Source organism: Rhododendron vialii, chromosome 5a, assembly GCF_030253575.1.
Source record: "Rhododendron vialii isolate Sample 1 chromosome 5a, ASM3025357v1".
Taxonomy (NCBI): domain Eukaryota; kingdom Viridiplantae; phylum Streptophyta; class Magnoliopsida; order Ericales; family Ericaceae; genus Rhododendron; species Rhododendron vialii.
Genome location: NC_080561.1, coordinates 16,248,986 through 16,263,437, shown reverse-complemented (window position 1 = coordinate 16,263,437; position 14,452 = coordinate 16,248,986). Strand labels below are relative to the sequence as shown.

The following is a 14,452-nucleotide window of genomic DNA, read 5'->3' as shown; positions in this document are numbered from 1 at the left end:
GAAAGGAGGAGACAATGGTACAAGATTCTTGTTTAAACAATTGAAAGATGTACAAAGGAGGACAATGGGGTTAAGATTTGGCTAGGAAAAGAGATCACCAAAGATTTGAAGTACTTTGGAAGACCAATGTCAAGGTACACATCAAATCCTTCTTCTTCTTCCCTCCTCCTTCCTTCTCTCTCTCTCCCTCTCCCTCTTTCTCTCTCTCGGCCTCTCTCCTCTCTCTCTCTCCTCTCTCTCTCATGTACTAGCTATGTGTGTGTGTGTATATATATATATATATATATATATGTATGTATGTATGTACTAAAATGCAAGAACAAAAATAAATTAAAGGGTACTTTGGTACTTTGAAATCCAAAATGACTTAAGGTCAAGATTCACCCAATAAACAATTAAAACGAACTAGTACTTTAATAAATATAATAATGTACTTTTGTACTTTCGGGAATCTTAACAAAATATTAGTTTAATAGGACAAGTACTTAGTTGGAAGATGGACCTATTACCCAATGGATAATAAATCCCCTAACGGTTAATAACCAAGGGATAATAAGGTACGAGTACTTTAAATCATAATTTAAGTCTTAAAAAGACTACATGTCCTTTGTAATATATATATATATATATATATATATATATATATATATATATATATATGTGTGTGTGTGTGTGTGTGTGTGTGTGTGTGTACTTAACCAAATATAAAAATGAAAAGGCTATTGTCCAATGGGTAAAGATTACCCTAACGGTTATCGTCCAATGGACCATAGCTACTAGGGTACTTTTATTAGTAAAATAATCGAAAAGTACTTTTAAAGTTATTATAAAAGTTTGTTTTTTAAAAGATCATAGTACTTTGTTCAAATCTTTCAAAAATCCTTTTGTTATAAAGAATTGGGTTTCTATTATCCAATGGATAATAGTTCCCCTAACATTTATCGTCCAAAGGATAAAGAATAAAACCAAAACAATAAAAGAAAATAATTAAACAATTTCTAGTCTAGGGTTTGAAAAGGTTCAAAAGGTTCAAGATGGGCAAAACGGTCCATCTTTGGTAACTAGGTGACTTCCTAGTTTGGTTTCTCCAACAAGCCGGTTAGAAGCTAACTAGACTTGCTAAGTAGGACTAAAAAGTCAAGAAACGATCCTTGAGGGCTAAAGTGTAATTATGATCAACTACCGAAAAAATAAAAGAAAATCAAAGCAATCAAGCAATTTAAATAATAACTTGAATAATAAATAATTTTTTTATTTATTAAAATTCAGAGTTATTACACTTTGGTTGTTCATCCAAGAAACAGCAAATACCTGTTCAAAAAGCCATGTTCTGACTATCACATGCAATCTAAAGGCATTTAGGGGCGCGAAAAATATTTCTCATTTCATGAACAAAAGCTTAATTACAAAATCATCACTATGGTTGTTTTCACTATACAAATACAGTCTCTGCTAGTCTTTTTGCTAACTATGAATAGGAAAGGAAGGAGCTAGTCATGACGGCATCTCTAAAACGATCTCTGAGATGAAGACAAAGACTGCTCACTAGTCCCTACATCCTCTCTGCTGGCAGCAGGAGCTCGTTCAGCTTCGAGCCACAGAAAAAGAATATGAACATTTAGATTCAAGAAACGATGCAGAGCAAATGGAGTACATGGGAAAAACCATACCTCAAGGATCCGACGGCGCTACCTCCGAACCAAAGCCTCCGCACTCTGATAGGCATGTAGTCGTTCCTGTACTATCTCAGCGGGCACTTGTGTAAATAACCAAGCATTTCAAACGTGAGAATGCAAGATACAATGATAAAGCAAGGAAACTGAATCAGTAATGAAATAATACCTGTGAAGCCGTAGCTAGCAGTGTGTAAAGCGGGGTCAAACAAGGAGTACGCGTCAAGCACTCCTCCTCTCTATCGTTAGAGTGGAAGGAGACAAAGGAAGGGGCCCGTGGCCAAATAGGAGCAACCGAAGGAGCAGCAGGTGGAGTTAAGAAGAGGCGACAATACTCCGTGTAATCTCCTGCCTGAAGAAGCAAGCCTGCCCAATCTCTAATCCAAGCTTTCTTCAAATCCTCCTTGGACATTGAGGAAGTAGATCTCATTGACGTCAGAGGTGGAGGAGGAATGAACTGAAGAGCCTCTGCATGCGGCCGCCATTGGCTAGCCACCCGATCGCCCAGGTACCAAGCTCGGCAAAAAGGACCCTCGAGCAAGCTACGAGTACAATCTAGAACTCTGGAGCGCGCAAGAGGGGCATCCTCTGAGACACCACCCCAAGGGTCAAAGCGTACTTGCAGGACAAGGGTAAATTAGCCAAAAACATGAGGATATGGAAATCCAAAGGCAAGAAGTACAAGGGAATATAGGGAGGTACCTGATCGACCGTCAACCAATCCAAAACTCGCCGCCACTCAGGAAGGCTCAGAACAGGTGCCACGGCTTCCGTTTTCCTGCCAACCATCGCTCATAGTGAGGAATACAGTTTGCATCTTCATGTCTAATGTCGGTGGGAAACTGAAGAAGATGCTCGAAAGCCCAAAGCTGAAAAATGGATTAGCAAATAAATTCAATACTGGGAAGAATCAAAATGAGAAGGAAGGAAGAGGAAGAAGGATATACCTTAAGCACTCGATAGTGGCCGCCAAGGATAAAACTCTTGTCCCGTGAACAAGCTCCAAGGTTACCGTACAAAGTGGCCAAAGCAGATGCTCCCCAATCAAACTCCTAAACAGCCTCCAAGTGCTGCAAAGGGGCTAAGAACTGTGTGTGCACCGAGCTATCCTTGTTGGCAAACAATGTTTGCCTGATGAGATAGAGGAGAAAGGCTCGTGTCAGCTGCTCAACGCTCACTTGAGTCAAAATATCAGCCTTCGTGAAAGTCTTGCTCAACCAAGAGACGTCAACATGCCCTCGTGAGTGAAAAGGAGGCACTTTGCCCAAAAACCATTCCAAAGCCCCTACCCGCTCCCAAAGCTTGCGATCAACCCGAAGAGGAGCTCCACCTAATTGTAGGCTAGTTAGAAGAGAGAAATCGCCTGGTGTGATTGTCATCTCACCAGCGGATGGGAAGTGGAATGTGTTGGTGGTATCCGACCACCTCTCAACTAGTGAGGTCATTAGCGACCAATCAATCTTCGGAAGGTTGAGACCTAGAATGAATGTCTCAAAGCCAGCAGCACATAATAACTCTCGACCTGGCTCCGACAGTGCCAAGAACCACTTATGCACCTCTTTGCCTCCTCCACGAGCCTCCAATCTCCTATTTTTCAGCAAAATTCCACCAGTACAAAAGGGAGTTAATCTCATAAACAAAAGAGAAGCTAGGGGCATCAAATTAACATTTAAAAAGTATGCATTGCCTAAACAAGGGGCACAATTATTTTAGTCTTTTTAAACAAAACAATTTCGACCCAACCACGGGTCCTTCTCATCCACGCCCCTGGCTAAAAGGGATTTTCTCCCGCAAATAAGAATTCATTTTTGACCATTGAAAACTAAAAGTAAACCCATTTACTTTTCAGGAAAACTTACCGGAACATTAAGCACGCTCAAGTGCTGCTCAGGCTCCCTACGAACCACCTCGGCCCCTGGGCCACCGACAGGAGGGCACTGTAAAAAAATGCCAAAACCCAACCTACGCGAAGGAAGAACGTAAGTAGCAGCGTCAAACGGACCAAACTCCCCAACCGCCTCCTCATCAGAAGAAGGATACTCTCACCTGCATAGAGGGTACGAGGAAGAACCCGCAACAGATAATTGAACGTCCGTAGAGGAGGATGGCGGTAAGTTGGCGGTATCGGAAGGCAGCGTAGCCATCACATTCGAAGCAAGAGAGAAAGGAAGCAACGACGACGGAGGCCGAGAACTACGGTGGTCAAGGATGGTGGAGGAAAATGGCAGCAAACAGCGGTGGTCGTTAGAGGTACTCAAACGAGAGGAACGGAGAAGAAGAGAGGAGAAGGACAAAAGAAAAAATGAGCTGTGAAATCAATTAAACCAAACTTAAATCGATTCTCTGACCTTTGGCTTTCTCACAGCCAAGACATTAATTCCTCGGCCGAGATATTGATTCTTCAGCCACGAGATCGATCTCCTAGCCCCCTAATCCATTCTCCACAACGATGTCAGATCTTGCTCAGTGCACCAACTCAAGCAGCTGTGAAGTTTTGGGTCCTCGACCAACAAAACCATTGATGAACATTGATTGAATCAGCTTTGGGGGCATGCCCGAGCATAAAGAAGCTCTCTCTCCGTAACAGCAAGCTCACAACTACTGGTCGCTCGACCACTAAGGATCATCAAAGCTACTCTGTCTCCACTAGCTACCTAGCAGTCCAGCAACACTCATTAGGATATTCAGCAGCTCCATGTCCATAAAACTTACTGCTTTAAATCCTTCCACTTCAGCAACTCCATCATCACCATCAGCAACTCTAAGCTTGCCCAGCAGCCCCGAGCTCACCATCTCAACAACTCCTTAGCAGTATCCACTACTATCAAGTCACTCGGCAACTCATCCGTCCAATAGCTCTATATTCCCAACAGGTTAGCAGCCCAATGCCCAAGTTACTCAACACCATCAGCAGCTCCAAGCTAACTATCTTAGTAGCTCTACGCTCACTATTTCAGCGGCTCCATGCCCATAAGCCCACTACTTAGCGGCTCCAAGTCCATTATCTCAGTGACTCTACGCCCACTATCTCAGCAGCTCTACACCCGCATTTCCTATCTCCGTGGCGTATTTACTATCTCACCGGCTCTATGCCTGCATTTACTATCTCAGTGGCTCTACGCCCGTGCTCACTATCTCTCAGCGGCTCTACACCCAATTACTCAGTGGCTCTATGCCTATAATCATTATCTCAACAGGCTCTACACCACAACCATCATCAAGATATCATATGTTCTCAAGCTCTACGCTTGAATGCTCAAAATCCAACATTTTGAATGCTCGAAGCTCTTCGAATGCCCAACCACTGTTACTGGATGCTCAAGTTCTACACTTGAATGCTCAAGCTCTAAGCTTGAATGCCCAACCACTGTGTACTGGATGCTCAAAGCCTGTACTTTGAATTCTCGGATTCTATCCTCCTAATGCTTAAGTCCAGAACTTGAAAGAAGCTCTACGCTTAAATTAAACTCACAAGCACGGGCCTGTCCACATATTGTATCACCATCAATCACATCGAGTCTGCATAATCATCAGCATCATCATACCTAACCATCATCACATCATATACATATTTTGCATCTCTCTCTCACTCATGAAACAGGTCAATCCTATAGTCAAACCGGCTCTACGCCTCGATTTTATTGATCGATCCAGTGCCTCGATCCTTTGGCTCTATGCCAAAATTTATGATGGGAAAGCTCCGTGCACAGACCTTCAGACTACAACCGGTTCGGGGCCTCGATTCTATCTTTACAAGCTCTAAGCTCCAACTTCTCAGGCTCTCGCCTTATGACTGCAACCGGCTCCGCACCTCGGTTCCCTCATCTCAAGCTCCACACTCCAGTTACCGGCCTCGTGCCCCCCATATCTCAAAAACAACATTCAAATCATCCCCAGCAGATGGTTTGGATTCCACCCCAGTTACATCAATTCCATCCAGCTCATTCGCAAGGATAAGCTACTCTACTAAATTCCCCTTAGTCAAAGTAAGGATGATCATGAAAAGAAAATGACTCACCTGCTGTGTATTGATCTACCCTAAAATACTAAGGATGCTCTCTGCAAAATATTTCCCCTGCAGCTCCACGCTCCTACAACTATTCTCCACCAAAAATCCTGGCAGTGCCTAGGTACGTCACATTACGGCATTCTAACCCCAAAGGTACGTCTTCTGTTTCTAACCTTCCAAACTTTTTATTTTTCTTTATTGCCTCTGAACTACGGTTGGTCTGAATTTCCCTTGTGGAATACACAGGTAGCCTCCCGGCCGGACCATAATTTGCCTCCGAACTACGGTTGGTCTAAATTTCCCTCAAGGAATACGTAGGCAGCCTCCCGGCCCGACCATAATTTTCCTCCGAACTACAGTTGGTCTGAATTTCCCTTGTGGAATATGTAGGAAGCTTTCCGGCCCGACCATAACAAAAACCTTTTTCAAAAAATCCTTTGGAATAGTGGTTGAACCAAATTGAGTTGCTTTTACAGCTTTGACTCTTACTTAAACATGTCTCGCAATCCGTCTAAGTTCAGTCAAAGAGGGGCATCTGTAGACACCCCAATTTGGCCTAGAAACTATTTCAAGTCCCACCTTGGGGACCATCCCGATGATGAATGGATACAGTGATTGCTGATTGACTTCTCCTGAACCCATGGACTTATGGTGAGTACTTTTAACAACTTAGAGGACCCAATCCAGAGCCATATAGCCTTTCAGATAGAAATACAGCATTCTAGGAAAATTTATCTTTCGGCCGTAACATCGATCTCACGGCCTCAACATCATTTCTTCACCCGTGAAACTTAATGCTTGAAAATCTCCCTGAGAGATTGATCTTTCAGCCACCAGGTCTTTCCTTCGGCCGCTTAATCGTTCACTCGGCCGCCAGATCCATTACTCAACCGCTAGATCCTCTATTTTCTAGATTTTGGAATGTTCTGTCATACGTGTCATACATTTGATCCGATCATCAAAACCCTAGCAGCCAAATTCCGATGTGTTCGGGCTACGTAAGGAGATTACCATGAGGAGTTAGAGTTGCCCTATAATTCCAATTTTAATCATGCAATGTGATTGATTGGAGTGATGTCATCCAGTGCCTATATAAAGGGGTCTTTCGTTCCGAAAATATATACAATTGATACATTCAATCACCCCCAAAAGCCACGAAATTCTGCATACATACTCTCTCAAATCCCCTATGCAAAACCCCTAACCTTTCGAAGGCAGCCGCAATACAACGATCCAAACCCCGAAGTCCAAACCCTAATTCTAAGGTTTTCAAGAAGCGAAATTAGTCAATCACCCTCAGTCTCAAGCAATCAAGTAACTGAGGGATCAAGGTGGTGAGGCCCAGGGGCCTATGGTTTGATTTTATTTACAGTTTATACATATTAATCGTATCTTTTTTATTATCGCTTAATCGTCTGGTCTGGTGTGAGGAAGAACATCGGCTAGGAATCAAGTGTGAGGAAGAACATCGGCTATGGAATCAATCCCTCAGCTGATATATAAAACCAAATGGATCCCTGGCCGTGACATCCATTCTCTAGGACACTTGTTTTGTTATTCTGCTTTCTGATGCATGCTTTATTTATTGTCTCGGCTCACCTTATCAACTGTTTAAAGGCTAATAATCAGCTTAAGTGTTTAGAGTTAAATAAAGCAAATATTAATCATATGTCAAACAACTATGGGCTAGTCTTATGACTGGGCAAAGAGGGATGCCTAACACCTTCCCCTTATTGTACTCTTGGCTCCCGTACCTAGAATCTCTATCTGTTTTTCTTAGTTTTTATAAACTAGGTGGCGACTCTGTTTTGATAATAACCGCTATCGTGTTGTGATGTTCCTAGCCATGGGAATATCCACGATTTTGGTTTATGAAGCAAACAACCAAACAAATAGCAACAATCAATCTGTATGGCGATGCCCTGCTTCGGGAGGTGTCTACGAGGTGAAGGATTTAAGGTTTGTTGATGAAGGGTTGAAGTTGATTTGTTGGGTTTGAGAGAGAAAGAGAGATAGAGAAAGACAGTAGAGAAAGGGAGAGATGGAGAGAATGTCTCTCTCTCCTAACCACACACACACATATATACCATATAAAACACATTGTAACGCCCCGATTTTCCAAGGTATTTCGAAAGCATTAACCCTAAAATACACTGAATTTTATAAACTACTAGGTCCCTATTTGTCGTTATACAAAATGTACATTAAAAAAAATACAACAAAAAGAATCCAACATTTTATTTAACTATCTTCAAAGCAACTCTAGTCTTGATTCAGATCTCAAGCATACTTGGTCTCCGCTCTTGGTAATTCTTCCTGTGACAAACAGCTCCACCATTGAACCCTGCACCCTCTGGCAAATTGATTGCCGAAGCAAACGATTTACCAGGATACAAACGTATCCGTGAGTGATAATTCACCCAGTAGAATAATCCCAATCCTACCAACCCCTTACTCTACATTTAGCAGATTAACAATATATCAATTCATAGGAGGTACAGAAAAATAACACATCGCTCTTTCCTTTACTATCCATTATCTTACATGAAATCTAAGGATCCTTTCCACAAGGTCCTTTCCTCTCATATCCACTAACTTTGACCGTCCCATGGAATAACTTTCCCTTTATTTGTCCTGCACCAGGGTTCTAAGCGAATACTACTAAATTATGTATCCAGTCTGGATTCGCTTACAACCATAATAAAGGAACAGCTCACCATGACAATTCAGCATTAGCGGTCGCACTATCTCATTGTCAGGATCCTTTATCGTCTCCCAACTCTACACACTGGGTACTTTACCATACCCCTAATCTACACACTGGGTACTATACCGTATTCAAGGATCCTTTACCGTTTCCCAAAATACTGTACCCGGAGTCCTTTACCGTCCTCCACACACACACTAGGTACTGTACCATATTTAGGATCCTTTACCGTATCCTAAATACTATACCCGGAGTCCTTTACCGTCCTCCACACACACACTGGGTACTGTACCGTATTTAGGATCTTTTACCGTATCCCAAATACTGTACCTCGAGTCCTTTACCGTCCTCCACACACACACTGGGTACTGTACCGTATTTAGGATCCTTTACCGTATCCCAAATACTGTACCCGGAGTCTTTTACCGTCCTCCACACACTCTAAGCACTTTACCGTACTCGGGGTCTTTTACCGTTTCCTAACTCAACTAAAGGTACTTTACCGTACCAGGGTCCTTTACCGGCACCCAACATCCTCAATCAACTTTACCATTTTATCCTTTACTTAACCATGTCTACGTGTTCACTACTCGAAACCACCCATGAACCCAAGCCCATTCCAACACGAACAACATGATACAATCAATAACAGCTCGATTCATAACATAATACATTTCAATGAGATAAAAAGTACATATCAAATAATATTGTGCGAGTAAGTAAACACATAATATTTTATGATTGGATCGATGCCCTTAAGATTCGTTGAGCAAGTAAATTAATTAATTATAGCATGCGCTTATTCTACTAAAAATAAATCAACCACATAGTTTAGGTTCAAATTGAGAACTAAAGTATATTCAGGGGGCAAACTGCAATTTCATAATATCTCACTTTAAAAGAAAAACGTGCATGCTACAGTAGCCTTCAATTTTCAATTTTTCAGGAAACAGAGTACTTCTGGTTTGATTTGCGGGTATGACAAATCCCATTATAACTTTTCAAATTCATCATATAGAAATTATTTAATACTTAGGAGAAAATAGGGAAGCAATTATTCTACCTTAAATCCGGCCGAAAGAGCGGGTACTAGTTTGCGGACGATTTCGGTAAAATGAAAAAGACGGCGGCGGCAGCAGGGGACTCGGGGCTAATTGGAAGGTGGTTTGTGAATACTTGGTGATGTAGTGGTTGATTGAGAACCTGAATATGATATACGGAGGGATTTTATGTAGAAATCCGTCTCTCTCCTTTTCTATCTAGACTCAATAATAGAATTGGAAGTGAAATAATATACTGGTGTTCAATTTTCGGATTTATGTGGGTATGTATAATGGGAGAGAATAAGGTAGTGAGAATGTGAGAGGATAAGTGTGGAAGTGGTAGAATGGGAAAGGAGAGTGAATGAGAAAGATACTGATAATGATAAGAGAGATAGAGGACAAGTGCCACATTTGGTGGGGTTTTCTTTAATCTAATGTATGTGGACGCGTATATGTATAAGATAAGAATGTATGTGGATGCGTTTATGTATAAGGTGAGAATGTATGTGGACGCATATATGTATAGGATGAGAGAGAGAGAGAGAGAAGTGGAGAGTTAATTTGAATAGAGTTCTAATTAGGATTTAGATAGGAAAGATAAGAGATGAATATGAATCCCTAATTTCCTATATATCTAAAGTTTAAATATATATCTTAAACAATAGCGCAAATAATATCAATTATACACATAATAATATATTTTAATTATTCAATCTAATTAATTATTGAATTAAAAATTTAACAATATAAATTTGTATTAAAAAAATTAGGTCAAAGATCCGGGTCGTTACACACACACACCCTAAAGTTTACAATTCCAACACATTAGCCCCAAAATCAATATCCTCCACCAACTCGTTCATTTTATTCCACATAACGCATTTTAAATTTATTAAATGAAATTGCAGGTCTCTACATCCTACCCTCCTTAAAAAAGTTTTGTCCTCGAAATTTGATAAACCAAGTCCGATCATGCCACGCAACATACTACTCATCATACAACAATTCAACAATTATCAAAATCAATGTCAAGATTCATATCAATCAAACCACAACAAATGCAAGTATATCTTTCTAATTTTGTCCTTCCATTTCCACGTAACCTTGCACTAACAACATCAGCTTACCTCTCAACATTTGACTACGCAAGTCTAGGATATGTATCAGATTCTCACCATAGGACACATCGGCTTATAACTCAAGTTCGGACCTTTCTAACACATGTAATAGATTCGTCTTGTACTTTCTCAATGTCTATGCATAGAATGCATCATGTATACTGGAAAATTTTCAGGCATCCATACTAAGCGGTATGCGATTTATAAGCTTCCTTCTATTAGCAAAATTCCTGCATATGGTTATCTATTTCAGCATAGAAATCTAGCCTTTAACTGTAAATCAATAGTCCAATTGACTTTCTAAGACTTCCATCTAGAAGGTGCGGTGATCAATCGCCTCTTCCAACTGGATTTTATCGGTTGTCGCTTGGGTATCCAAAAGACACACATTGTATCCGATACATAACATACCCTTCTAACGATAAAAGCTCCCTCTTTTTCTACCTCAAACAAAACGAACCTCAACGCGGCGATACTTTATGAAATACGCGAGTTCTCCTGCTCCGAGTGACAATGGGTGACAACAACGTTCAACAAAATCCTTCAGTTATCTCAAACGAAACAAGTGAGCTCCAAAACTCAAACTACACCGATCAAAAACTCAAAGAACGGGGACGAGGTAATCCTGAATTCAAGGAACACATGAAATCTTTAAAATTGCTAGACAACCAACTCAACGTACCAATTTAGGACAATCCAGAACTCATAATAATGAGACAAGCCACTAAATAAACAAACTAATGCAAGATCAAAAATTTGTCCAGTATCAAAGATAAGCAAAGCTTCTAACAGATTGGAATTGAGCAACATAGAATGAGTTTTGTGTCTCCAGAGTTGAGGGACTACTTTGGGCTATAAATTTGAATGCCGCAAAGACCAACTACAACAAATGAATTTGAATTGAACAACAACTATAAATCAATATCAATCAATATGTCACCATAAATTTTGGCCCCAAATAAATGAGTGTTATGACACAAGGACTTGAGTAGAGTAGCAATCTCCGTTAAATAGACTAGTAGCTGCAACGATGGAATTCAAATCAACCAATGGAGTATAGACGAGCAAACCGATACAAAGTAAAAACAAGTTCAAATCACGTAACTCCAAGGTTGAGAAGTCACAACAAACTGTGATGCCAAAATAGGAAAAAAAAAATGGCAAGTCCGCACCTAACGACACCAATGAATTTGTATAACATGGAATATGTGAAATTTTCCTTTTAAAGTAGCTACAACTCGATGTACCAACTCACACAACAAATCCAAGAATCTGGGAAAGTAACTTCAATTTCCTTACTATTCCACAAGTCTAGAAAACAAGTACATACGCCTTGGTAAAAGAGTATCCTGATACAAATGATGAGCACAATGCAAAGATAGGGCCAAATTTGACAAAAGATGCACAACCAAACTTAGACCAATACCAGAAGGTGCATGGCTCTTGATAAGCCGGAATGAAACAATATAGAACAAACCATGTACCTCCAAGGCTGAGGACTATATTAGATTTTTAAACGCCCAAAAGAGGCCACAACCGCAACAAAATTTGAACTTGACAACACAAAAGGATACAATTTCATTGAAGACATCACTATTAACTTAGCTCTAATAGTTGGAGGCCGCAACTGCAGAGATCAAGTGAATAGCAACTACGAACTAAGAAATTTGTAACCATAGCAAAGGAATCCTAAATTGACTAGCGAGATTTTATACCATGAATCGCAACATAAGGAGTAGAACCAAAGTTTAGACGAGAAATATTCATTGATTTTCAAAGTGGGTAAATCAAAATCAATAGTAGATACGCCACATGAGATTTCACAACAAGGTTCCACATAACATAGAGTAGTACTAGAAATGATCGTGTGGTAATTGATGCAGATGTCAAAATCTATTCAAGTCAATGAACAATCAACCTCATGGATAGCAAGCCTAGATACAAATTTCAATCAAGGTTCAACTAGACCACAGAGAAAATAGGAATAAAAGAAAAACTCGGATGGAGACACACTCGACATATAGCAAACAATCACCGATGTAACCAATCCTTTCTCAAGACAAGATCAAACCTCGCCTCACGTGAAACACGGAGGTCAAAGACGAAATGACAACCAGAAATAACCAACTCATAGTCTCGGTAAGTACTATCTAGAGAGGTTACTCAACAAACACAAATGATCTAGGAATCCTCGGTGTTCAAATTCAAGTCAAAGGAAAGATGCAAATCATGGAAAGATGATATGTTCCAAAATTGAAAAAAAATCCTAGCAAAGGATTAAACAAGAGAGAAGAAATTACCCTACACATCTGGTGTCTCTGGAGCCTGAGAAATGGTAGGACTCGCTCCTCGCTCAACGCGTGACCCCTGACCTAAAGTAGATTAGAACTGTGAATGATGTCGAACGAAACTTTGCCCTGGTCTCACTGCACTAGGCCCATTATGCTCTCATACTTTCTTAGGGCATCTCCTTGCAAGATGATCAGGTGCACCGCAAATGAAACATGCCTTCTGTTGTTGTGAACACCGAGCACGAAAGTGACCCGGCTGACCACACCGATGACACACAATTTGAGGTTTGACAGAAACTCCATGACTTCCTGAGGAAGTAAGCGGCCCAAAACTCTGCTAAACCTGAAATGATTGAGGTGGTTCCCATTGTCTCCTCCTCCCTTGGCTCCCAGAACTCCCCGAAGGCAAACTTGCACTACCAGTCGGTTGCTTAGGTTCCCAAACTTCCACATCTCCCTATGCACCCATTGGATTCTCAACACTCCTTGCACATTCGACAATTTCAGAAAACTTCCTAATATGCTGACTTGCTACCAACAGCTTGATAGACGAATGCAACCCCTTCTCAAAGTGCCTACACTTCCTTGCCTCCATTGCCACCAATTCTGGTGCAAAACGTGATAAAGATTGAAATTTTACAATATAATCGGAGGCAGTCATATTTCCTTGCTCTAACTTCTCAAATTGTTCTCTAAGTTGCTCGCGACACGTTTCTAGAAAATATTGATTCTCGAAGAGTACTTCAAACTCAACCCAAGTCAGGTTCTCTACATCTGGCTCATTTGTTCGATTAACTGCCCTTGCCACTTTCCTAGCATCTCTTCTTACTCCTAAAACCAATTCCCACCACTCATTCGGCTCACCGATAAGTTGACAAGCTACTATACTCACTCGAAGGTCATCTTCCATAATCTTAAGAGCGTTGAAGATTTTACGAATTTGTGAAAGCCAATGATCGACCACAAGAGGATCACTACTTTCCCCATCAAACTGAGGTGGTTTCATATGGCAGAACGCCTTCATCGCTTCCATGGCACGATCATTCATATTAGCCCTAAGTGCTGGATTCAAAAGATTCAACTTTGCAAGTGCTGCTACAATTTCTCTAGCCAGGCTATTCTCACGTCTCGGTGGCATCGTGCTACAAGAATTGAAAACATAACACAATCAACGACAATGACTATCAACGACAACCACCAAGGCTCCATCGTGAGATCAAACCTCCAACTTCCCCAACACGGGTCAACAACACCATAACAATCTGCATTATCGTAAATGCAATGTCATGCAGATGTACTGTCTCATTCATGCAAGCACACATGTCATGTAAAATTAAATTTTGCTATGTTTTTTAACCCATGAGACTAAAGTCCCCTCACGGTCTCAAGGTATTCAAACCTAGATGCTTTGATACCAAGTTGTCACGCCTTCGATTTTTAACATAATAATAACAATATCTTTTAAAAGGAAAACCACTGCGGTATACTTATAATAACCAAAAAGGACTTTCTCATATTCATTTATTGAGCACGATCAAATTCAAAAGATTACAACAATGGCTTTTAGTCAAAAGATAAGTTAAGTGATTACAATACTTCTAAACCAAGGAT

General features: G+C 40.7%; 1 protein-coding gene across 1 annotated transcript; it reads right to left on the bottom strand.

Annotated features, from left to right (window-relative positions):
* Nucleotides 1-13,298: 13,298 nt before the first annotated feature.
* Nucleotides 13,299-13,979, bottom strand: LOC131327630 (uncharacterized). Its single transcript, XM_058360777.1, has one exon. The coding sequence runs from the start codon at nucleotides 13,977-13,979 to the stop codon at nucleotides 13,299-13,301; it is 681 nt and encodes a 226-aa protein (XP_058216760.1).
* Nucleotides 13,980-14,452: the final 473 nt, after the last annotated feature.

Coding starts and splice junctions, on each gene's coding strand:
- LOC131327630 (XM_058360777.1), bottom strand. CDS start 13,979: ATGCCACCGAGACGTGAGAATAGCCTGGCTAGAGAAATTGTAGCAGCA.